Source organism: Platichthys flesus, chromosome 15, assembly GCF_949316205.1.
Source record: "Platichthys flesus chromosome 15, fPlaFle2.1, whole genome shotgun sequence".
Lineage (NCBI taxonomy): Eukaryota > Metazoa > Chordata > Actinopteri > Pleuronectiformes > Pleuronectidae > Platichthys > Platichthys flesus.
The window spans coordinates 788,828-813,950 of record NC_084959.1 but is presented as its reverse complement, the minus strand read 5'-3'; the positions used below and the strand labels follow the sequence as shown (position 1 = coordinate 813,950).

The following is a 25,123-nucleotide window of genomic DNA, read 5'->3' as shown; positions in this document are numbered from 1 at the left end:
TAAAGGCGGAAAATATCTCGAGTAACCTTGTTTTATTTAAAAGCGATTATGGCTATTAAACAGTAAAAACAAAATGACCTCAACACATCTCCTAGAGTATTTGAATGGTTTGATGTGAAATCTCGTACTGGAAACATCAAAGTAATTATCATTAATTTGTCAGAATTTAGGTTCATAAATCCTGGATTAAGATTTACTTCTTTATTACTTAAGTGATTACTTTACTATGCGTCTACGCTCATTTACCAACATCTACTATTCATGGATTCGTGTTACAATGTGTGACGTGGGTGAGGGTGAGCTGGTCCCTAACATGTCATCTACTGGGGCAGACATGTTCTCCTCTGGTTCTAAACTGGGAGTTTTACAGAGGTCCCATCAGCTGAACATCACTACCACCTGGTTGAAGATTGAACTTCCAGCATTCTCCATCTTGGTCTTTGAATTAACGATGTTATTGTTTATTGAAGTGACTGAGTGTGAATGACCTGCTGATCACTGGACGATCTAGGATATTGACTTTGTGCTGCAGCGGTAAACTGGTGTTTCTAACGGGGACAATAAGCTCTTCAGGGAGGGTGAGTGGCTCTTAAAAGAGCCGTTGTGTGGTGGTGAGGACCGGGGCGCTGCTCACTTCTTGCCGGCGGCCTTCTCGGTCTTCTTGGGCAGCAGCACCGCCTGGATGTTGGGCAGCACTCCGCCCTGAGCGATGGTGACTCCCCCCAGCAGCTTGTTGAGCTCCTCGTCGTTGCGGACCGCGAGCTGCAGGTGGCGGGGGATGATGCGGCTCTTCTTGTTGTCGCGGGCTGCGTTCCCGGCCAGCTCCAGGATCTCAGCGGTCAGGTACTCGAGCACAGCGGCCAGGTACACCGGAGCTCCGGCTCCCACCCGGTGCGCATAGTTTCCCTTGCGGAGCAGCCTGTGGACGCGGCCCACCGGGAACTGGAGCCCGGCCCGGGAGGAGCGGGTCTTGGCCTTAGCACGAGCTTTACCGCCGGTCTTTCCTCGTCCAGACATTTTCAAGCTTCTGTAGATTTACTGAGTAGAAAGGAATGACGTCAAGAATGCGACTCGAGTATTTATACAACTGCAGCTGTTCGCTCATTGGCCACAAGCAGCGTGAGTCAAATCCTCCAATCAGAGAAGATAACCCTCCCCCGGGCCCCGCCCTGTCCCAGTCGCCTCAGGAGTGACGTCATTCATCACGTCTACCAGCAGCCCTCTTTTTGGCGGATGATTTAAATACATAAACACAGACAGAATCATTTCAAGAGGCTAGCTAACACTGTTAGCCTAGCTTAGCACGAAGACTGGAGTCAAGAGGAAACTGTTAGCCTAGCTTAGCACAAAGACGGAGTCAAGGGGAAACTGTTAGCCTAGCTTAGCAAAAAGACTGGAGTCAAACGGAAACTGATAGCCTAGCTTAGCACAAAGACTGGAGTAAAGAGGAAATTGATAGCCTAGCTTAGCACAAATTATGGGATATAGAGATAATCATATTTATGTGAAACTGATTTTCTGCAATGCCTCCAACGTCCAGCAGGTGCTGCTGTGACAATACACAATATGAGTCCTGTTACAATCCCTTAGGAGACTTTCACAATAAGAGTCACTATCAAAACGCAAACTACACATAACAATAAATAATCACACAATAATTTGTATTGTTTTATTTTATTTTTATAATAATATGAAACATGGAATAACTTTCAACACAGTTAATACAACAGTTCTTACTTTCAACAGCTAAATTAAAAAGACTGGCCTGTAGCTTTAGTAATAATAATAATAATGATCACTAAACATTTAAATAAGCATTTAAACACTTTGAACAAATACAAAAACAATAGCCAGAGGAAAGAAGACCTGTTGAAAGTTTTTCAATAATCGTTTTAATTCTTTTGAATTTTGGCAACACATTTTAGGATGGGTTTAATAATTAAGACAGAAAATAAAGCAAGAAGTAAATTAATCCAATATGTTCACAGTCATTTTAAGATCATTTATCTTGAATTTGATGAGGTTTATTGTTGTACTATATTCACTCAGCTAGTTTTTCTAATGTAATTTTTTTTTGAATATCGTCTCTCAGATTTCAATTTGAACATGCTGATGATTTATTGTTAAATTCTCATCAAAGTTGTTTTGATAACATTTCTTTGTATTGTAGTGTTATTCTACTGTTGGCAGCTCAGTGCAGGTTGGAAGCTTCATGAGGAGCAGAGGACGGATCACTGAACTCATCAGAAACCTGCAGGAAGTGGTGACAGGGAGAGAAGCTCCGCCCCCTCTGTCAGGCGTGTCATCCAGAGGCGGGAACAGTCCTCGCACCTGATGACGTCAGCAGTGACTTGATCCTGAGGGAGCAGGTGGGTCAGTCTCCACCTTCCTGCTCGGTCACAGTTTGATCCTCTGCCCTGCCCTCCCAGCATCCTTAGCAAGCGGGGACACAGGGCCGGCCCGTCCTCCCCCCGCCGACCCGGGGAGGCGGTCCCGGCCGGGGGAGGAGGGCCAGCGCGGTGGGCGGAGCCTGGAGGCGACGCAGCGAGGACTGGGGCTGACGGAGGACAGCGTCTGCTGGCTGCCGTTCAGGAAGGACGAGGTGTTGGAGCCCTGGTTGCTGCGGTAGTTGTAGTACGCCTGCCAGCCCTGACGCTTCCTCTTCCAGCGGCAGCGAAGGATCCGGATGAAGGCCTGAGGACGCAACACGAGTCGCAACACAAGTTAGAGACCACGGTCGCTGCTGAAACCACTGACAAGCCTGAGATACAGGCTCCGGACCTCCAGACCTCCAACTAGTCAAGCTCCTACCTTATCAATCAATCAATCAATCTATCAAATCTATTTGTATAGCTCATATTCACAGATCACAGTTTGTCTCATAGAGCTTTAACATGGTGAGACATCCTCTGTCCTTCACCCTCAACCAGAGTCAGGACAAACTACTAAAAACCTTTAACAGGTACAAATACACAGAAACCTCAGAGACACATGTGAGGACCCGTCTCCCAGGACGGACACAAGTCAACAGATGTCCAGTGAAGGAGACATCATCAGATTAAAGTTTCAGCAGCATTGATGAGGGTAGACATCTTGAAGGATAACTTCAATAATATATGTCAATCAGTCCTGCTGCATCTGTGGTCAGCAGCCAGCAAGATCATGATCCATGTACCTTAGACGCTCCGTCAGTAGTATGAGTACTTTGAGTAGTAGTAGTAGTAATAATAGAGTAGTAACAGTACCTGTTTGAACTCACGGCTGTAGCAGGGGTAGATGATCGGGTTCAAACAGCTGTTGAAGTATCCCAACCAGAAAATAACTTTAAAGAAGGTTTCAGAAGGACGCAGGCTGCTGTTGAACGAGCCTGCAGACACACACAATAACACACAGGTAAGCAAACACACAGGTAAGCAAACACACGGGTAAGCAAACACACAGGCAAACAAACACACAGGTAAACAAACACACAGGTAAGCAAACACACAGTAGATTGTGGTTTGTACCTTGTGACTTGTAGCCTATGTGTAGCTCATGGCTCATGGCCTGTAGACGGCCACTACGAGTGTATTTCCAACATGGCCGCAGCGTGACAAGTCAGGCGGCCTCCATGATTAAAAAACGTTAAATCTTTCGTTATATGATGAAAACCTCAAGAGGAGGCTCTGAGACCCGACCTGGAGTTTTTCTTCCTCTCTCCTGCTTTTCGTCAGGTTGCTCTCATCCTGTCGGCTCCCTGGTTCTCTCCTCGCCCTCTGACCTGCAGACGAGCAGGTGATCTGCCGTGTGTCTGAGGATCTCAGAGGATTTGATGGATCAGGTTTTTGATGCTCTTGAGATAACACAGGCTGCTGAGTAGGAGGATTATGTTTCCCTGCATATGGACTTGTAAGGTCATCCTGTTCCCAGGCTGCTGTCTCTGACTATATATGAAGAACTTCACAGTGAAACCTGACGTCTGTCCATCAGGAGAAGAACGAGTGACACCTGCAGCCGGTTGAGTCTGAAGTGTGAGTGTGAACAAGAGAACGTTTCCTCCTTCTCTCCCTGAGCGTCTGTGACTCTGCTGAGTGGGTTCCATCTCCTGAGAGAACAACTGACTGAGAGTCACAGACACAACCAGCTGCAGCTGAAGAGTGAAGCTGAACTGAGATCAGTTACAAACACTCTGAAGTTATTAACAACCAGAGTTTATCTCCAGTATTCAGCAGGAAACTGTGAAACATGTTTTGTGGATTTGTTCGAGCTGCAGCTCTTCAGGCTCAGGAAGCAGAGGATCATGATATGTGATGATGAATCATCTCAGGCTCTGATCTGTTTCCTGTTCTCCAGAGGATGAACCCTTCAGACTCTGTTATCTCTCCTGTAATCTTCAGTGAGCCCCCGGACAGGGAATATGAAGTCACCTGGGTCGTGGCTCCGCTCATTACTTTTATTTATTAATATCGAGTGATGCAGCGTTTGCTTTCTGCTGAGTCATGATCTGCACTGCGTCCTCACTAAATCAGCAGAAAGTACAGACTCCTTTTCATTTTCACTTTTCATTCAACGTCTGCGTTGATTTCTGCGACTGGTTTGCAGCCGCAGACTCAATAAAGGAGGAGGTGAGCTTCTACTCGGTTGTGATTCGTTCATGTTCTTCACCGGAACACAAACTAGTTTCAACCTGCGTGTCATTATTCTCACGATGTTAATAACCAATGAGATCCAATCTGTGTCCAGCTCTTGTCATAATACATTTTAAAAGTTTGTTTCACACTTTGTATTAATACCGTTGTACGTATTGTACAGCCGCCTCTCACAGACTTGTTGTTCCCTCAAACAGAAGCTGGTCTCTTTGTTCTCAGGATGTTTCTGATACTTTAGAACAGGAGGCACCAGATTCCTCAGAGAGACTCAGACGTGCTCTCCTCTCTCCTCTCGTCCATGAATGATGGTATACATTACTTTGTTGTACATTACTCCTGATGCATTGTGGGATACAATTAGTCCTGTATATAGGGTATGAATAAACTTGCGAAACATTCAGACAACACAAAATACAGAATACACTATATAGTGAGAGGTGAGGGACTTCGGACCCAAAGATCAACTGACTAGAGGTCAGGGTCAAAGGTCACCTCATATGAGTCAGGACGATAACAGGGAGATGATTCTAATTTGAGTTTGTTTTGTGCAGAGCAGAAGTTGATGTTTCCTGCTCATCAGAAAAATCTAACACCTCTGAAGTCTAACAAAAATCTAACACTGGAGCAGAGTTCCTCGGCTCCAAAGGTTTCTGGAAAATTCCTGGAGTATCAAATCTGGTCTGAGATCAGCTCTCACCATTTAGCAGGAGCCATAATAACATTTATCTTAGTGTAAGACCCTGATACGGCTTCGCAGACGCCGTCCAGATGAAGCGTTACCCACAATCCCCGTCTGCACGTGACCTTTGGACCACAGCTGTTTCAACAAGAGAGAATAAACGGCTCTAAACTCGACCGTGAGCGAGCAGATCTTTTGATCCTGCAGAGAAACAGACCTGTGATCAGTGGATCCAGACGATCCAGACAGAGTTTAAACCTTCCTTTGTTTTGACACGGCAGAGGCGGAGCCTAAAGATGGTGGTGATGACAACGATGTGATTGATTTGTTTGAAGATTGTCAGTCATCCAGGTTATGATATCTTCATGTTCAACTCCTGAAGAAATCATGAGGTCATGTTTAAACCTCAGGTAATAAACTACATTCACAACTTCCTGTGGTTTTCATGACATCATCATTGCGTCTCCTTTCCCTGCCCCCCCCCCCATTCTGCGTCTGAGTCAAACTTTCACAATAAGACGAGTGTTGAATTATTGTTTTTGTGAGTTTAGGTGTTTTATCTTAGTTTTGATTCTTATTTCTCTGCAGTTAAAATGAGCTTTGACAGAACTAGACAGTGAATGGTAGGACCAGGTGTGACGGAGGTGAAGACGTACCGAGGGGCAGGACGAGGAAGAAGGGCAGCCAGCAGAGGATGAACATGCCGACCACCACGCCCAGCGTCTTGGCTGCTTTCTTCTCTCTGGAGAACTTGAGCAGTTTGACGGACAGCGTGCTGCGTCCGGCCGAGGCCCCGGGACAGAGCTCGTGGTTCTGCTGGTTCCTGCAGTGGATCCTCAGCGTGAGCTCGTTGGAGTCCTCCTGACGCTCCTTCATCACGCCGGCCTCCAGGTTCTTGGTGGTGCGCTTGGCCACGATGTAGACGCGGCAGTACATGGCGAGGATGACAGCCAGGGGGATGTAGAAGGAGCCGAGCGAGGAGAAGAGGGCGTAGAACGGCTCCTCGGTGATCTGACACTTCGAGTCGTCCTGTGGAGAGGAAGGTTTGTCGAGTTTAGTTCACGGGATCTGATCACATGTGACACGGCTCCTGATCTCAACTGACTCTGTTCATCATGTGTGTGACACGGACTCGTCATGCTGCTTGTTAACGTCTCATAGCTTCAGGGACTCAGGAGGCTCTGAAGAACAGTCTCATGATGATTCCACCTTCAACAGACACTTTATTTATTCTTTCAGTTCTCAGAGGAAGATAAAGCTGCAGACGGAGACGTGGTTATCTTCAGACTTTACACCGGGGGCGTGTGGTTAGAACATAGGAACCTTTAACCACGCATCAGTCATGTTGAGTCTCGTACCTGTGACGGCGGCTGCTTCCAGCCCAGCAACGGCCCGATGGAGATGACGATGGAGAGGATCCACACGCCCAGCATGGCGAGCAGCGCCCGCCTCTCTGTGACGATCATTGGGTACTGCAGCGGGTATCGAACACCGATGTAACGATCGATGGAGATGGCGCACAGGGACATGATGGACGCCGTGCAGCACAGGACGTCCACCGCCGCCCAGATGTCACAGAAGATCCGACCAAACACCCAGGAATCTAAAACCTGTGGAGACAGGAAGTACCCGCGTCACTTCCTGCTCAGCCGACCAGCGATCAGGAGCTTCTTCAGCTGAGACCTAACCCTAACCCTAACCCAGACACTTCCTGTTTCTACGATACATCCCTGCTCCACTTCCTGACAAAAGCTAATTTGTTCACACATGAACGTCTGACAGCAAGTAAGGACCAACCCCCCCCCCCCCCCCCCCCTCTGGTGGCCCCTGACCTGTCGGGACCCTGAGTCCTGGTTCATTAAAGGTCAGTCCATGTCCTTTCTTCTTTCTAGCTCTGTTTCCTCTCCTTGTTTTAATTATTGATTAATCATATATCAGCTAAAGGTGTGTTAGTTATTGATCCTATAATAAACAACTGATGAGCTGTTTTCTCTTGATTCTTAACAAACTGAATCTGTCGAATATAAAACATAAAAATAAACATTTCTGACAACATCACCATAGTCTTCATCAAACCCCCCACACCCCTGACCTCCAGGGTGGCGGACACCGGCAGCACGGTGGTCCCCAGCAGCAGGTCCGCGATGGCCAGGTTGATGATGAAGTAGTTTGTGGGGATCCGCAGGTGTCGGTTACAAACCACCGACAGGATCACGAGCACGTTCCCGACGATGGCGAACAGGATGAAGGAGGCCAGCACCATGCCCACCGGCACCGCCCGGCCCAGGTCCAGCGGGGCGGCGCGGGGCTCGGAGCCGTCGCTGCGGTTCGAGGTGAGGTTGGAGTCCGGCAGAGGGGGCAGCGTCCCGGGGGGGAGCTCCGCGGAGGAGTCGTTAGTCCACAGACTCATGGTGACTGTTTAACCAGCTGGACCTCGAAACATTTAAAATCTGACACTTTCCATAAAAAAACACAAAAAATTAAATAAACGAAGACGTCTGCACGTGTGAAGAACCGCGTCCTGTCCGCGGGGAGGTCCTTCTGCTCGGCCGGAGAACAGCGCTCCTGTCCGGCTCGGGTCAGCAGCAGGTGGAGGTCCGGGAGAGGTCCGAGGCTCCGGACTCACACACGATCCGCAGCCGGCAAACAGAGCTCCTCCTCGGGTCAAGTGTGAGTGAGGAGCCGGTCAGACAACCGTGTCCTTTTATGGTCCAAGTGTCCAATGTGGGAAAGTTCAGTCTGAAAAACACATGAGTGCGTCATAGATGGATAGAAGATGGACAGAGAGATGGAGAGAGAGAGAGAGAGAGATAGATAGATAGATAGATAGATAGATAGATAGATAGATAGATAGATAGATAGATAGATAGATAGATAGATAGATAGATAGATAGATAGATGGAGAGATGGAGATAGAGAGAGAGATAGATAGATAGATATATAGATAGAGAGATAGAGATAGAGAGATAGACTGTGACTGTCTCATCTATTTTTATATAGATATTTATATAGATAGATGACAGGACAATTATAACCTTGTGCCATTGTGTTGTTGTGTGGACAGAGTACGAGCCAATAACAACACAGATACTGTGGGGGGAGGGGGTCCACCCCCAGTTACTTCACAGTGAGCAAGCTCCTGTCACTCATCTGTGTTTACTCTCACATAAAGATTTCATCAAAGATCCATATCATCTGGTTTATTTATCAAATCCACAATAAATACCAATAGCTTTTCACAACAGAGAGTGTGTGTGTGTGTGTGTGTGTGTGTGTGTGTGTTTGTGTGTGTGTGTGTGTTTGTGTGTGTGTGTGTGTGTGTGTGTGTGTGTTGTCTCAGTGAAACGAGAGTTACAGACGCAGCAGAAGCTGACGACAGATTCATATTTTTAGACTCAAACATCTCAATTATCCTTTAATCCAAAAGACAAATACATGTGATGAGCAGAGTCTCTGCTGCTTCCCAGGACCCGTCTTCCCAACGTCTCTGGGTCCGGTCGCACACATCAACACACACATGCATGTGCATCCCCCTCCTGATGGGCCCCGGGGCCAATGGTGTGCTGCCGGGCCCCTGCTTTACACAGAGGGTCGTTACTGTGTGTGTGTGTGTGTGTGTGTGTGTGTGTGTGTGTGTGTGTGTGTGTGTGTGTGTGTGTGTGTGTGTGTGTGTGTGTGTGTGTGTGTGTGTGTGTGTGTGTGTGTGTGTGTGTGTGTGTTAGCTGTGAATGAGCTGCTGTTCAACATCAGGATTCGAACACTCCACTCTGACCTGCCTCCTCCCGCAGTGCATTGTGGGAGTTGCTACCACTGCAGATGCTCTCTGATCGTTTGTCTGCATCGAAACAACAAAAACAAAGTGAAGGTCAAAGGTCAGCGAAGCACAAACAACGTATAAATAAAAACATTCATTAATAAAATGTTTACTGTCTGTTTGTATGGAGGATCAGCTCTGCCAGAAAAGATTAATAAACAGATCTTTGGTGCAAATAATCAAAGTTGAATTAAATGAATGTTCAACTACACATTTTAACATTTAACTCAAAACACTTGAGTCATGGAACCTGCTGATGGTTTTTATTTGAGCTTGAATCTTGTCGGTGAGATTCTGAGCACACGAGATGGAAAGAATCTCAAAAGTAGAATCAATAAACATGATCGGACACAAGGGTTTAATGTAAGAAATATAAAGTCTGTATTTATGGATTAAGGATTTATTGACTCTGATCAACACATCAGCTTTCAGGTTAAAGAAGATCTGTTTGTATATGCTGGTCTCAGACACACACACACAGACAGACACACACTGCTGTGTGAGACAAACAGGAGGAAACGACTAACGATTCCTTGTCCAATGTTTTCTCAGCAGCTGATTTGTGTCTCGCTCTATGATCTTGAAGAACTCACATCCTTAAGCTTGATAAGTTACTTAGATGAAGTTTGTCTTCGCAGCTGAAAAGTGAAACAAGTCATGAAATGAGATGTCTTTGTTGAGCGCTTCCACCAATCAGAGAGGCCCGATGCATCGCAGGTCATTTAACACTCTGACCTTCAGATTCTTCAGATTCTTCATATTTCTACTGCCACACCGAACAGTTCAGATATTTAAATCTTATTTTCACTGTTAACACTCAGTCAAAATCATTAAATTCAAATCATGAATGTTCGTGTAAAGAGTTTAACCTGTAGTGTTAGAACAGGCTGTCGGTTGATCAGATGGTCAAAGTGAACAGTCCACTGGTTTCAGACCATCACGTGAAGTCAGAAATAATGAGACGCTGGTTTCACATGATACAGTCATATATATAAAGACTCAGTGACTGTATATTAAGATGATCAGTGTCTCTCTGAAGCTCCTGATTTTCCACTCTGACCTTTGACCTCTGTGCAGAGACCAGCTTCCATAGAAGGAGTGGCTCCTTCTCTGGTGGACGGGGATTATTTCGGGGTTGTGATTTATCTTTACACGTCTCTGTTCCTCAGCCGCAGTCTCTAAAAACAGCAGAATAAGAGTTATGAGTGAGTTATGAACTGCAGAGATAAAAATGGCAACGTGTCCCTTTAAATTTCACATTCCTGGAATTACAGCTGTGATTGGAGGAGACGACGCTCAGCGACCAACCGGGTGTTCGGGTTCACAGCCGCGATCATTTACTGACGGTTCGGAGACGATTAACAATCATTGACTGTTTTAAGTTGAAAGTTTCTTTATTACAATAAAAAAAATCCTCCTGCAGAGAAATGACGCATCGCAGCTGTTTATTGCTTCACTTTACTTTTACATAACAAATGTAGACGACTGATGAAGAGACTTTATCATTTGATGTAAATAGAAAAAGGTTATTTTGTTGCAACAAGTGAAACAACCGAATAAATGTGTTGCTTTATGAGATTATGACGACATTTTGTGTATTTTTACATATTGATCAATGTTTTGTTATGTTGAAGAAGATAAATGCTCAGAAAATTATTATTAATAACAATAATACCAACAATAAAGACAAAAGTAAAACCACAGTTATAAGAAATAAAACAAAGGATTACTCAGCCAATCAGGAGCTGTCAGAGGTTTGTATTTAATCTGATCTCCACTGAGAACGTGGAACCGGCTCCAAGGTTCAGCTCCTCTCTTTCCTCTGAACGTGTTTGATGAACAGAGATTAAATGTGATATAAACGTCAGAGTCAACGTGTTGAACATGGTCACCGTTGCAGGAAAGAGACAAAAATAGATGTAAAATAAACTTTGCATTATAAAAAGTGGAGGAACATCAACACGAGTGAGTCGCTCCGATGACTGTAAAGTGTGTTTCAAGAGTTTCCATTTCAGAAGATTAAACACACGCCTGTCGACAAAACATCTGGTTCAGCTGCTGCAGTTGGTCTGAGTCTGAGGACACGAGGACACGAGGACTCAAAGGAGGAGGAGACAAAAGCATGAGGAGATGAAGGCACAAAGACAAGGACGTGGATGAAGGGAAACAAGACATTTTTAAAAAGGACGAGCAGATGAGGATGAAGAGACAAGGACACTGGAGAAGGGGACGAGGAGACATTCATCTGTGTCCTCTTGTCCTCTTCTTAACTCAGTCAGTCGTGTTTCTGCCCGGCTCCTGATGATTATAAAGCTGACCACTGATCAGATCCATTTATTCAATATGAACCTGAGCATGTCTCATGCCTGTTGTCATGGAAGCGTCAGGTCTGTCTCTGTGTCTCCTCGTCCCTCTCATTCGTCCACTTCTCAAACCTTCGTGTCCCGTCCTCTCCAGCTCTCAGTAGCATCGAGCTGACACCAGTCACTGGGTGAAGCACACCACTGATGCTGGTCACATCTTGTTACTCAGGAGGGCTCTTGCTGAGTATCAGCTGATAACACGCTAATATGCTAACAGGCTAATTAGCACGAGGGCGAAACGCTAATGAAACCGATTATTAACGTTTCCTCTAAAAACGAGTCTGAAACAGAAACAGCAGCTCGGAGTGAAAACGGCCCTAGCACACTTTGCACCTTAGGCAAGCTTCACTCCTAGCGCCCCCCCCCTCGAGAAAATTATTTCCATGAAAACTTATTAGAAAACTATTTCCTTCTTCGTCGAAGTTGCTTGGACACACACACTCTAACCATAAGCCACAATGTGCTAGCATGTTCAGACAACACCAAGGAGCTACGTAACCCTTCCGTTTTCCATTTTTGACTCATTTTACCCTAATGTTAGATTTATTTTTTGGATTTCAAAATATTGGTTGGAGATTTATGTTACAGGTCCCAAGATTGATACCACAGCAACAAAGTATATCTGTAGAGTACAGCATGACTGCAGCAGCAGTAACGACACAGGGACTTCAGTTCCACATCCAGATTGCATCTTATTCAAATCAAACACACTTTCTAGTACAAGCATTCCTCTGAATGTAACTGCATCTTAAAGTGCATAAAACACACATTCAATTATTATGGTGTCTCTTTACTTCAAACATCTTAATACACATTATCACTCATAAAGAAAAATAAACAATATAGACCTATTGAACATTAGCTTATAACTGGTCTTTATAAGGCACAATAACAATACATGACTTAATTACAGAGTCTGTGTGTGTCGGAGCTGAACTACACACTGTCAAGTAAACTATCGCGACCCGCCTGCAAGACGACGTGCAGGTAAAATAAACACCTATACAGGCGAATGTAGCCCCGCCCACCTAGTGCGCGAGTGTCTCCCATCACTGCCCAGCGGAGTTTCTAAGTTTTACCAGTTTAAGTAGAAAATCAAAACAACATCAACGCGTTTCAATGACGTGTGCCATCCAGCGAAATAAAATACAATACAATACAATAAAATAAAATATAAAATATAAAATATTGCGGTAGAAACAATAAAAACAGAAACACAAGATAAATGGGTAGATAAGGTGCAGTGGCAGATGATGGTAAGTACTGATGATATGATAATATGATAATGTGATAATGTTGTTGTTAGACAGTATATAAAAATAGTACAGTATATATAGTATATAATATATATTTATATATGAAGGTAATTATACCAATATAATAATAGCAGTATATAGTAATAATAGCAGCAACAGTATATATAATAATAATAGTAAAATATAATAATAACATGTACACATGTATAAATATGTGTATATAGACTTATCTATACAAAGAATATATAAAGAGTATGATATAATATATGATATATAACATTAAGATGCATTTATTAGTTCCAAACACAGACACACTCATGCAGGTAGGGAGATGTAACCTCTGCTTTTGACCCATCTGGTGCAGGACACACAGAGCAGTGAGCGACCATGTACGGCGCCCGGGGAGCAGATGTTGGGGGAGTAAGGTGCCTTGCTCAGGGGCACTAGACAGGGTAGGGAGACTCTTGGATTTTTGGACAGATCAATCCAGGTTCGTCTTTTTGTTGTTTCTCCGTGGAGTCGAGCCAGAGACCTTCTGTGCCCATAGTCCAAGTTTCTGCCACTAGTCCACCGCCTCTTACCGGATGAACATAGACACGGAGCATTCAGTTGCTCCTCCAGTCTGCACCTGGTGGGCGGAAGCCACCCCCAAAGAGACAGTTCGGGGGGAAACTGCTCCCGTGACAAACGTTCCACCTGAGTGCTGCTGTCATTTACCGATCTCTCTAATGAAAGATAAACCCACGTGACTGTCACGTATATTATTAGGAATAATCTTAAATTACTTTTAAAATAATTAAATACAATATTTTGGGGCATACCACATATAGAAGGGGGGGCAAAAAACTTTATTTTTTATCTTGTGTGCTGGGCGCAGTTTTTGTCGCCCCCCTCTGAGTGGCGCCCGAGGCAACCGCCTCTGTCGCCGGTTTCCACTGCGTCACGCACATTTTATCAATAAGTCGTATTTTACGTCTCAAATCTTTTCTTTCCCCTGTTTTCAGTTTTACGTTGAAGTGAAATGATCTTTGTTAAGATTCTTTATTAACTAATGTGACATCAGCGTCAGATCCAGTCGATAGAAACGATCTTCAGAGGGAAACTTTACACTTTTATACAAGAGTTGGAATCAGTACTTTAACTTTGACACAAGTACTGAAGTAAAGAATGTGTGTACTTATACCTCGTGGTGTCACCCTCACATTAAAGTGGTTTTACTTCAGCATCATTAAGAAGAAGATTTCAAAAGTGAGTTTCAGTTTCTACAGGGTCAGTGAACAGACACACAGAGACACACACTCACACACACACACACACACTTCTAAGATCATGAGCTGCTGCTTTAGAATCACAATGACATAAATCAGATGGACGATGTGGAGACACAAACATGATTAGAAGTTTAATAAGAGTCCAGGTGTGAAGACATGACAATATTATTATTACACTTTCACACTGCTGGTACTTGTTGATAATTATAACAGTAATAGTAATAAATGTCAATGTTTTCAGTTATTATTGTCTATACATCATATAAGTACAATGTAATGTAACATGTAGATTTTGAAACATTTACTTCAATAAAGACTGAATCTGCAGTTTCTCAGTAAAACAATGAAAATGATATTTACATTATTGATTAAAAACTAAAAATCTGTATCATTTATTTTCCTGAATCATTATAACTTTAAACAAAAGGTTCATTGATGAAAAGATAAAAACAGAGAAGACGCAGGTTTCCTCTAAATGATATATTTTGAACTTCACTGTGTTTATGAGAGAATTATGAGACTTTCCTGGAGTGAATCAGTTTAGACAGAAACGTTCGTATCTCTCTGGACTGGACTCCGTAGATGACGGGGTTCAAGCTGCCGGGGATCACGTGGAACAGAATGGCCGACAGCTTCCTGTAGTCGGAGTACTGAGGGAAGCGATGCAGAATAATTATAATCATTCCACTACACAACATGATCAGGTACAGACACAGGTGAGTGCTGCAGGTCCTTAGGGCCTTAGTGTTCAGAGACTGGTTTTTACTGGTCACACACACGACTGTGATCTTAGCGTAGGTGAGAACTATGCTGCCGATAGAAGCTGAGAACAGGACCACGGTGAAGGTGAGGCCGTAGATGTTATTAATAAACACACTCTCACAGGAGAGTTTGAACAGCGAGGCGTTGTCACAGAACGGGTTCGTGATCAGAGTCCTGCATCGGTTCAGTCTTATGGTCAAACCCAGCAGAATCCCCACCAGAACAAAGGCCACGCCCCAGGCAGACACGGTCAGCTTGACCACCATGTTGCTGGTCATGATGGCGGCGTAACGCAGAGGATTACAGATGGCCACATATCTGTCAAAGGCCATGATCATCAGTATGGTGTGACAGGTGGTGCCGTAGATGTGCGTGGTGAACGCCTGCAGCACACACTCGTTGTAGCTGATGAAGCGCTCGGAGGGTGGACGCAGGATGTCTGACAGCAGCCGGGGAACCATGATGGAGTTTCCCATGATGTCATTGACAGGCAGGTTACAGAAGAGCAGGTACATGGGCTGGTGCAGGTTCTTATCTATGAAAATCAGCACCAGGATGCCGATGTTTGCTAAGATGATGACGATGTAGGAGAGGAAGAAGAAAAGGAAGACAGGGTAGACAGAAACCTGGGTGACCTTTAACCCCTCCAGCTGCAGGGTGTCGCTGTTCAACGTGAAGTTTTCCATCAACCTGCAAACAGAGGCTCAAGGATCAGGTCTCACATAGATTAAATAAACAGAGTTCTAACTGCAGACCATACATCAGGAGAAACATTAGAAATGAAAGAGGATTTAAATGAGACAACATGAAAACAGATGAACGTTACCTTCAGTTTCTGTGAAGGTATCAAACACAGAGAGAACCAACTTCTGCTGAAGCCGGGAGCTGGATTCACTTTTATAGAGAAGTCGTCACCAGGGGCAGGAACCTCGGATCATCTGGGAATTAACCTGAACAACTTCAGAGTTCACGTTTAAACGTTTCTGCCTGAAAGCAGCAGCTGGATGAAGTGAGTCTGATGTGTGAGTGTGAACAAGAGAAAGTTTCCTCTTCTCTCCCTGAGCGTCTGTTCTCTGTGACTCTGCTGAGTGGGTTCCATCTCCTGAGAGAACAACTGACTGAGAGTCACAGACACAACCAGCTGCAGGTGAACTGAGATCAGTTACAAACACTCTGAACTTATTAACAACCAGAGTTTATCTCCAGTATTTAGCAGGAAACTGTGAAACATGAAAGATTTGTTACAGCTGCAGCTCTTCAGGTTCAGGAAACAGAGGATCATGGGTAATAACCATGACACAGTCAACCCATTGATTCACTTCATCAGACACAGAGACCAGTTCACACTGTGTGGCTGCAGGGGGCGCTGTTCATCAGGTACAGTCAATGTAAATGTCAATTTTATTTATATAGCACATTTAAAACAACTTGGTTGACCGAGTGCTGTACAGATAAGAAAAATGAAATCAGATGCACTGAAACTCAATGGAAAGGCTGAGAGAACAGGTGTGTTTTTAACAATGATTTGAACAGAGTTAAAGAAGAGGCTGTGTTGTCTGGAGCCTTGTGCTCCTGGTAGGGTCTCTCATGGCAGTGTGGTCTCAGGTGAGGGGCCAGACTAAGAATGGTTCAAAAAACCTCAATGAATAACGGAAAAAGAGGAGATGTGACCCGGCCCGGAGGAAGCCCGGGGCCCCCGTCTGGAGCTAGGCCCAGACGGAGGGCTTGATGGCGAGCGCCTGGTGGCCGGGTTTGCCACGGAGCCCGGTCGGGCATAGCCCGAACAAACTACGTGGCCCCCCCCTCTCTTCATCCCATGGGCCCACCACCTGTGGGAAGACCCGTTGGGGTCGGGTACGCAGCCACATGGGTGGCAGCGAAGGTCAGGGGTCTCGATGGACCAGACCCGGGCGGCAGAAGCTGGCTCTGGGGACGTGGAACGTCACCTCGCTGTGGGGAAAGGAACCGGAGCTTGTGAGGGAGGTGGAGCGCTATCAGTTAGATCTGGTGGGGCTTACCTCCACGCACAGTCTCAGCTCTGGTACCGTACTCCTGGATAAGGGTTGGACTCTATTCTTCTCCGGAGTTGCCAAGGGCGTGAGGCGCCGGGCGGGTGTGGGGATACTCACAAATCCCCGGCTGAGCGCCGCGGTGTTGGAGTTTACCCCGGTAGACGAGAGGATCGCCTCCCTGCGCCTAAGGGTTGTAGGGGGGAAAACTCTGACTGTTGTTTGTGCGTATGCACCAAACAGCAGCTCAGAGTACTCGGCCTTCTTGGAGACCCTGAATGGAGTCCTGTATGGGGCTCCAGTAGGGGACTCCGTAGTTCTGCTGGGTGACTTCAACGCCCACGTGGGCAACGATGGAGACACCTGGAGAGGCGTGGTGGGGAGGAACGGCCTCCCTGATCTGAACCCGAGCGGTCGTTTGTTATTGGACTTCTGTGATAGTCATGGATTATCCATAACAAACACCATGTTCGAACATAAGGGTGCTCATAAGTGTACCTGGTGCCAGAGTACCCTAGGCCGAAGATCAATGATCGATTTTGTGATTGTGTCATCTGATCTGAGGCCGCATGTTTTGGACACTCGGGTAAAGAGAGGGGCGGAACTGTCAACCAACCACCATCTGGTTGTGAGCTGGATCAGGGAATGGGGGAAATTTTCGGATAGACCTGGTAAGCCCAAACGAATAGTGCGGGTGAACTGGGAACGTCTGGAGGAGGCCCCCGTCCTAGGTATCTTCAACTCACACCTCCGGCGGAGTTTTTCTGGCATTCCTGTGGAGGTTGGGGGCATTGAGCCAGAGTGGGCGGTGTTCAAAGCCTCTATTGCTGAAGCTGCGGTGGCTAGCTGTGGCCTCAGGGTCTTAAGGCCAATGTATGCTTCTCCGTTTTGACGGACATTGACAGATAGGACCGCCTTCTCCAACGTGGAACGCCCTCTCCGTGCCTCTCCGCGGCTCCTCGGAGAGCTTTTCGTGCAGCTCTCATTTTCTAACTACACGTCGAAATGGCGGAGAGCCCACGGATAGCCCTTGGCTGTGATTGGTCCGCTAACGCCAGCATTTCGGAATGGAAACGTGCTGTTCCATTCCCTACATCACAATAAACCAAAATCACAACTACGACTCTATGATTAATGTGACAAGTGTGTTAAGCCAGCGGCATTGTCCGGCTGACGGTGGCTGGTTAGAGCACTTACGGCATGTGTGTACGGTCACATACTGTTATAACGAACTTTCATAACGTGGCTAGCGGGCTAACCACCATGCTAACTGCCGTGGGAACACCGCAAAAACCCGCTGACTTTAATCCCACGTCTGTCATGACACTGTTTCTCAAACACCGTCAGGTTAGAAGCAAACACTTGGTAGTAGTTAGTATCGGGTGTCCGTGCTGACTGTGTGTGGAAGCTGGGGGGAAGCTAGCTGCCTCCGTGTAGCTTCAAGCTGTTGCAGCTGTTGAATTAGCAACGCAGTTTGGAAACAAGACCGGGGAACCGCTGCGTTAAGACACGATAACATAAGCATTATGACCCGCTGGGTGTCACTTTATTCAGCAAAAACTGTCGCGTCATCAACATTCTTTTTCTGTTAGCTGCCATCGTTCACTGTGTGTGAGGAGCCGGGAGGACCAGCGTGGACTTCTTCTATATACCTCATGAGGTAGGCTTCTCTAAGCTCGACTTCAGTTGCGCCATCTACTGTTCTGGCGGTGAATTGTTTTCAAAACAAAAAGGCTCGTAGAACTATAAATCAAAAAGGGTCCGTCCGCTCCGTCCGTCCGTCAGTCCGCAACGGACTCGGAGAAGCATACTGAGGCCTTTAGGCTCCTCAAGGGGCGGTAACCCTCGGACACCGTGGTGGACACCGGTGGTCAGGGAAGCCGTCCGATTGAAGAAGGAGGCCTTCCAGCTGCTGGCGTGTCGGAGGCTAAGCAGCGGGTGAGGGAGAAGTTCGGAGAGGCCATGGAGAAGGACTTTCGGTCGGCACCAAAGTGTTTCTGGAAGACTATCCGGCACCTCAGGAGGGGGAAACGGGGAACCATCCAAGCTGTGTACAGTAAGGATGGGACTCTGTTGACCTCAACTGAGGAGGTCGTTGGACGTTGGAAGGAACACTTTGAGGAACTCCTGAATCTGAATAACACGCCCTCTATGTTGGAGGCAGAGCTCGAGGTTGATGGTGTTTCATCGTCAATTTCCCTGGTGGAGGTCACTGAGGTAGTCAAACATCTCCGCAGTGGCAAAGCCCCAGGGATTGATGAGATCCGGCCAGAAATGCTAAAGGATCTGGGTGTTAAGGGGCTGTCATGGTTGACACGCCTATTCAACATCGCGTGGGAGTCGGGTACAGTGCCAAAGGAGTGGCAAACCGGGGTGGTGGTTCCCCTGTTCAAAAAGGGGGACCAGAGAGTGTGTGCCAATTACCGGGGCATCACACTTCTCAGCCTCCCTGGTAAAGTCTACTCCAAGGTGCTGGAAAGGAGGGTTCGGCCGATCGTCGAACCTCAGATTGAAGAGGAACAATGCGGTTTTCGCCCCGGACGTGGAACTACGGACCAGCTCTTCACTCTCGCAAGGATCCTGGAGGGGGCCTGGGAGTATGCCCATCCGGTCCACTTGTGTTTTGTGGATCTGGAGAAGGCGTATGACCGGGTCCCCCGGGAGAAACTGTGGGAGGTGCTGCGGGAGAATGGGGTAAGGGGGTCTCTCCTCAGGGCCATCCAATCTCTGTACTCCCAAAGCGAGAGCTGTGTTCGGGTCCTCGGCAGCCAGTCAGTTTCGTTCTCAGTGGATGCTGGTCTCCGCCAGGGCTGCGCCTTGTCACCAATCCTGTTTGTGATAAACATGGACAGGATATCGAGGCGTAGTCGTGGTGGGGAGGGGTTTCGGTGGTCTGAGGATCTCGTCACTGCTTTTTGCAGATGATGTGGTACTCATTGGATCATCGGCTTGTGACCTTCAGCACTCACTGGATCGGCTGGCGGCCGAGTGTGAAGCGGCTGGGATGAGGATCAGCACCGCTAAATCTGAGGCTATGACTCTTAGCAGGAAACCGATGGATTGCTTACTCCGGGTAGGAAATGAGTCCTTAGCCCAAGTGAAGGAGTTCAAGTACCTCGGGGTCTTGTTCGCGAGTGAGGGTACTATGGAGCGTGAGATTGGCCGGAGAATCGGAGCAGCGGGGGCGGTATTGCGTTCGCTTTACCGCACCGTTGTAACGAAAAGAGAGCTGAGCCGCAAGGCAAAGCTCTCGATCTACCGGTCGATCTTCGTTCCTATCCTCACCTATGGTCATGAGGGCTGGGTGATGACCGAAAGGACGAGATCGCGGGTACAAGCGGCCGAGATGAGTTTTCTCAGAAGGGTGGCTGGTGTCTCCCTTAGGGATAGGGTGAGAAGCTCAGCCATCCGTGAGGAACTCGGATTAGAGCCGCTGCTCCTTTACTTAGAAAGGAGTCAGCTGAGGTGGTTCGGGCATCTGGTAAGGATGCCCACTGGGTGCCTCCCTTGGGAGGTTTTTCAGGCACGTCCAGTGGGGAGGAGACCTCGGGGAAGACCCAGGACTAGGTGGAGAGATTATATCTCAACACTGGCCTGGGAACGCCTCGGGATCCCCCCGTCAGAGTTGGTCAATGTGGCCCGGGAAAGGGAAGTCTGGGGCCCCCTGCTTGAGCTGCTCCCCCGGCGACCGACCCCGTATAAGCTGATGACGATGATGATGATGATGATGATGATGATGATGATGATGATGATGATGATGATGATGATGATGATGATGATGATGATAAAGAAGAGGCCGATCTAATGTGAAGTGGTTGTTGTTCACAGGTTCAATCTCCTCTTGTTACTAGTTTGTCTGCGGTTAAGTTGAGCAGCTGATATCAGTTCCCTAACAGGAGTGTGTATAATAAGAAGTTATGATAAATAAGACGGTGCCAGTCTGTGAAGAGATTTAAAAGTTAAATGTTAGATTTTAAAAACGATCCTGTGACAGACAGGAAGCCAGGAGGCGCAGCATGGAGGTGACATGGTCTCTCTATTTTGTCCTTTGTCTAAGTCTATATGCAAGGAGCTACAGTAATCCAGACGGGAGGTTATGAATGCATGTGTAATTGTCTCAAGGTCCTTTTGTGGTAGGTCGGCCTTTACAGTGACAGAGTGATGCTTTAAAGGGAAACAGTGATGATTTGTTTTATGTTTTATTAATGAAGTATTATTAATTGTCATATCACAGCTGATCTGATTCATTTTTAATTCATTATGACATTTACACAAATGATTGAAATCATGAAAGAGTCAGTTTAACAGAGCGAGAGAGAGAGAGAGAGAGTGTGTGTGTGTGTGTGTGTGTGTGTGTGTGTGTGTGTGTGTGTGTGTGTGTGTGAGAGAGAGATTTCCCAGGAGTCTCAGTGACCAGCAGATTAATAGAATCAAAGCAGTGTTCAGGGCCCGACGGACAGGAAGTCGCTCCCTGGAGATGACCTTCTCTTCACCTTTACACCTCCAGGCGAACCAGGTGTGAACCAGGTGTGAACCAGGTGATTGAACCAGGTGAGTGAACCAGATGATTGAATCAGGTGTGAATCAGGTGTGAACCAGGTGATTGAACCAGGTGTGAACCAGGTGTGAACCAGGTATGAACCAGGTGAGTGAACCAGATGATTGAACCAGGTGATTGAACCAGGTGAGTGAACCAGGTGTGAACCAGGTGTGAACCAGGTGAGTGAACCAGGTGTGAACCAGGTGTGAACCAGGTGATTGAACCAAGTGAGTGAACCAGGTGTGAACCAGATGATTGAACCAGTTGATTGAACCAGATGATTGAACCAGGTGATTGAACCAGGTGAGTGAACCAGGTGTGAACCAGGTGTGAACCAGGTGATTGAACCAGGTGAGTGAACCAGGTGTGAACCAGATGAATGAACCAGGTGTGAACCAGGTGTAAACCAGGTGATTGAACCAGGTGAGTGAACCAGGTGTGAACCAGATGATTGAACCAGGTGAGTGAACCAGGTGTGAACCAGATGATTGAACCAGATGATTGAATCAGGTGTGAATCAGGTGTGAACCAGGTGATTGAACCAGGTGTGAACCAGGTGTGAACCAGGTATGAACCAGGTGAGTGAACCAGATGATTGAACCAGGTGATTGAACCAGGTGAGTGAACCAGGTGTGAACCAGGTGTGAACCAGGTGAGTGAACCAGGTGTGAACCAGGTGTGAACCAGGTGATTGAACCAAGTGAGTGAACCAGGTGTGAACCAGATGATTGAACCAGTTGATTGAACCAGATGATTGAACCAGGTGATTGAACCAGGTGAGTGAACCAGGTGTGAACCAGGTGTGAACCAGGTGATTGAACCAGGTGAGTGAACCAGGTGTGAACCAGATGAATGAACCAGGTGTGAACCAGGTGTAAACCAGGTGATTGAACCAGGTGAGTGAACCAGGTGTGAACCAGATGATTGAACCAGATGTGAACCAGGTGATGAACCAGGTGTGAACCAGGTGATTGAACCAGGTGTGAACCAGGTATGAACCAGGTGTGAACCAGTTGATTGAACCAGATGTGAACCAGGTGATTGAACCAGGTGTGAACCAGATGTGAACCAGGGGCCGGTATTTCAAAACTTGTAATCCAGATCAGAATGATCCGGATAACCAAATCCCCCTGTCCTCAGCCACGGATCAACCTGATCTATCCCGGTATTTCAAAACTTTGCTGGATTGGATCAGAGTGATCCTGATACCGGCAGATTGGGATGTCCAAATCCGTCCCGCCCCCTGGATCACAGACAGGAAACAGGAAATGGAGCCAACATTTTACAGAAAAAGGAGAAGCTAGCTCAACTATTGTCTCTGAATTAAAGTATAATCTTAGGCAGTGTTGATGCGTCCTCAGACTAGATGAAAGGCAATCATTATATTGAGTTAACCAATTATGTAAATCAGCACAAAGTTGAAAGAAGAGCTCGGCGATCTCTAATTAAGCAGAGTTCGCGCTAATGCGAGCTAACGCTGCTCCATTGACTCCTGTGTTAAGGAGCTAACAAGCTAGTAAATAGGCTAGCGTCTGTATGTCGCGGTCCACAGTCCATTTGAATGCATTCACTCGCAAGGCATTGTGTGTAGATTTTAAAATGTGTTGTACATATCTTTTTAGGAAACAGTTGTTAACAAAGGGGACAGCCCTAAAACCTTAATATTAGATTTTCTTTACAGATGTCTGTGGGAAGAGACTTGCACAGACTTGCTCCAACTGGCATTACTTTTTGAGCTTTGGCTATGAAAATTAAGTGTGTGTGCTGAATGCATGTGAATAAAAACATTTGACAGAGTTTCAGTGGAGGCCTTTATCAGTGGGTAACTTAACAAAAAAAACTGTTACTTAAATAAGGCATTCATATTCAAACTTAAACATACAAATCGAAGTTTTGTTAAACAAAAGCACCAGACCTTATCAATGAGGATCAAGAGAAATACAAATTAACACTGTTTGTTTAATAAATCACATTGTTTTTCCTTCATAATTCCTTGTTAATTGGAGTTTGTAATGTCATTTACACGCAGTAGTGTAATGTTTATTCTGTGTTGCACTTCTGACGCCGATTTGTTAAAGCATTGCAGTGAACAGCGTGCATGTTTGCAGAAAAAAAAGGAACGTGAAAAGGAAATAAACATTGATCAAACAGCAGTGAAGCTTAGTTGTATTAAACAAAGAACTTTGGGAGCAGTTACACTTCAACTGTTCAAATCTTAACATGTAATCTCCCTCAAATCCACCTCTGAGGTGGGATCAGGGTGATCCTGATTTTTAGGATCAAACTGATCCAGATTTCCCACTTAAGTTTTGAAATACTCAACAGCAGCTTTTAATCCGGATCAAAGGCAGGATTGGATTGCCAAATCTGAATCTGAATCTTCAGGATCAGATTTGCTTTGAAATACCCGTTTTTAGGATCTGATCAGGATTTAATCCAATCCAGGTGGATTAATCCTGTCGGATCATTTTGAAATACCGGCCCCAGGTGATTGAACCAGGTGATTGAACCAGGTGTGAACCAGGTGAGTGAACCAGATGATTGAACCAGATGATTGAATCAGGTGTGAATCAGGTGTGAACCAGGTGATTGAACCAGGTGAGCGAACCAGGTGTGAACCAGATGATTGAACCAGATGTGAACCAGATGATTGAACCAGGTGTGAACCAGGTGTGAACCAGGTATGAACCAGGTGAGTGAACCAGATGATTGAACCAGGTGTGAACCAGGTGAGTGAACCAGGTGTGAACCAGATGATTGAACTAGATGTGAACCAGATGATTGAACCAGATGTGAACCAGATGATTGAACCATATGTGAACCAGGTGATTGAACCAGGTGATTGAACCAGGTGTGAACCAGGTGAGTGAACCAGATGATTGAACCAGGTGTGAGCTATCAGTTTATCAGTGATGATCTTATGACAGTGAAGTGATATGTCTATTTATATATTTCATCATCCCTGTGCATCCAGAATGTTGTTAGCCTAGCTTAGCACAAAGAGCATGATCCACCAGTGGTCACTTCTTTTCTTTCTGGAATAAAATGTGTGTATTTACCAAAGTGATGAAGTTCTAAACATGTTGTTGTTGTTCGTGTCTCTGGTTCTTGTTCCTGTCAGCTGGAGATGAGTCCCTGCAGACTACTGCCCCCTGGTGTCCGCTCTGATAAACATGTCTGTTCTCCCTCAGGACAAATTACATCAGAAACTGTTGATAAGTGTTTTGTTGGTAACGGCTCGTTAAGCTTCCCCTGTGTTCACAGATATTAACGCTCATTAGCGCTGCCGTAGTAACTGGACACGCAGTGATGAAACCGCGGGGCCGTCAGGAGGCGGAGCCGTCCCCAGAGCTCCCAGCATGCAACAGAAACAAACACAGTCAACCCCTTCAGGGTCGAAACTGAACAAACACAAGTTTCTTTTCAATAATAACTTTTTGTCAGTTAATGTAATGAATGTAAAAGACACAAGATACGTCTGAACATTTATAATATACATTATATATATGTATATACATTTATAATATGTTGAATGCTTCATAATCCAAACAATTTATTCACAACTCATCAGACACATCAAATCAGATTCATCCAAAAGACTGAATGAAAAGTTTGGATCTTTCATGTTTTTGTGTTGATTCATTGAATAAACGAATCCAGTTCAATAAGATTTGCACATATTACTTCTACAACACTATCCATAGCTTCAGGTCTACTGAAATATTAATGTTTAAACACATCTCATTGTATTTATTTGGTGAGGATACTTTGACCTGAGCGTTTGTCTGTTCAGCAGAAGAA

General features: G+C 45.9%; 3 protein-coding genes across 3 annotated transcripts; all 3 read right to left on the bottom strand.

The window, feature by feature from the left end:
* Positions 1-25: 25 nt before the first annotated feature.
* LOC133970206 (histone H2A-like) lies at positions 26-1,034 on the bottom strand. The gene has a single exon (XM_062407085.1). The coding sequence runs from the start codon at positions 1,015-1,017 to the stop codon at positions 631-633; it is 387 nt and encodes a 128-aa protein (XP_062263069.1). The 5' UTR covers positions 1,018-1,034; the 3' UTR covers positions 26-630.
* Positions 1,035-1,786: 752 nt separating this feature from the next.
* Positions 1,787-7,717, bottom strand: LOC133969764 (alpha-1A adrenergic receptor-like). Its single transcript, XM_062406453.1, has 5 exons — positions 7,400-7,717; positions 6,666-6,917; positions 5,964-6,336; positions 3,246-3,367; positions 1,787-2,694 (listed from the first exon to the last, which is right to left on the bottom strand). The coding sequence occupies exons 1-5, from the start codon at positions 7,715-7,717 to the stop codon at positions 2,398-2,400; spliced, it is 1,362 nt and encodes a 453-aa protein (XP_062262437.1). The 3' UTR covers positions 1,787-2,397.
* A 6,699-nt stretch (positions 7,718-14,416) lies between these two features.
* Positions 14,417-15,763, bottom strand: LOC133969661 (olfactory receptor 8G17-like). The gene is made up of 2 exons (XM_062406278.1): positions 15,600-15,763; positions 14,417-15,463 (listed from the first exon to the last, which is right to left on the bottom strand). The coding sequence occupies exon 2, from the start codon at positions 15,457-15,459 to the stop codon at positions 14,524-14,526; it is 936 nt and encodes a 311-aa protein (XP_062262262.1). The 5' UTR covers positions 15,460-15,463; positions 15,600-15,763; the 3' UTR covers positions 14,417-14,523.
* Positions 15,764-25,123: the final 9,360 nt, after the last annotated feature.

Coding starts and splice junctions, on each gene's coding strand:
- LOC133969764 (XM_062406453.1), bottom strand. CDS start 7,717: ATGAGTCTGTGGACTAACGACTCCTCCGCGGAGCTCCCCCCCGGGACG. Junction 6,337..6,665: donor GGAAGCAGCCGCCGTCACAG/GTACGAGACTCA, acceptor TCCTCTCCACAG/GACGACTCGAAGTGTCAGAT. Junction 2,695..3,245: donor ACAGCCGTGAGTTCAAACAG/GTACTGTTACTA, acceptor TTGCGTCCTCAG/GCCTTCATCCGGATCCTTCG.
- LOC133970206 (XM_062407085.1), bottom strand. CDS start 1,017: ATGTCTGGACGAGGAAAGACCGGCGGTAAAGCTCGTGCTAAGGCCAAG.
- LOC133969661 (XM_062406278.1), bottom strand. CDS start 15,459: ATGGAAAACTTCACGTTGAACAGCGACACCCTGCAGCTGGAGGGGTTA.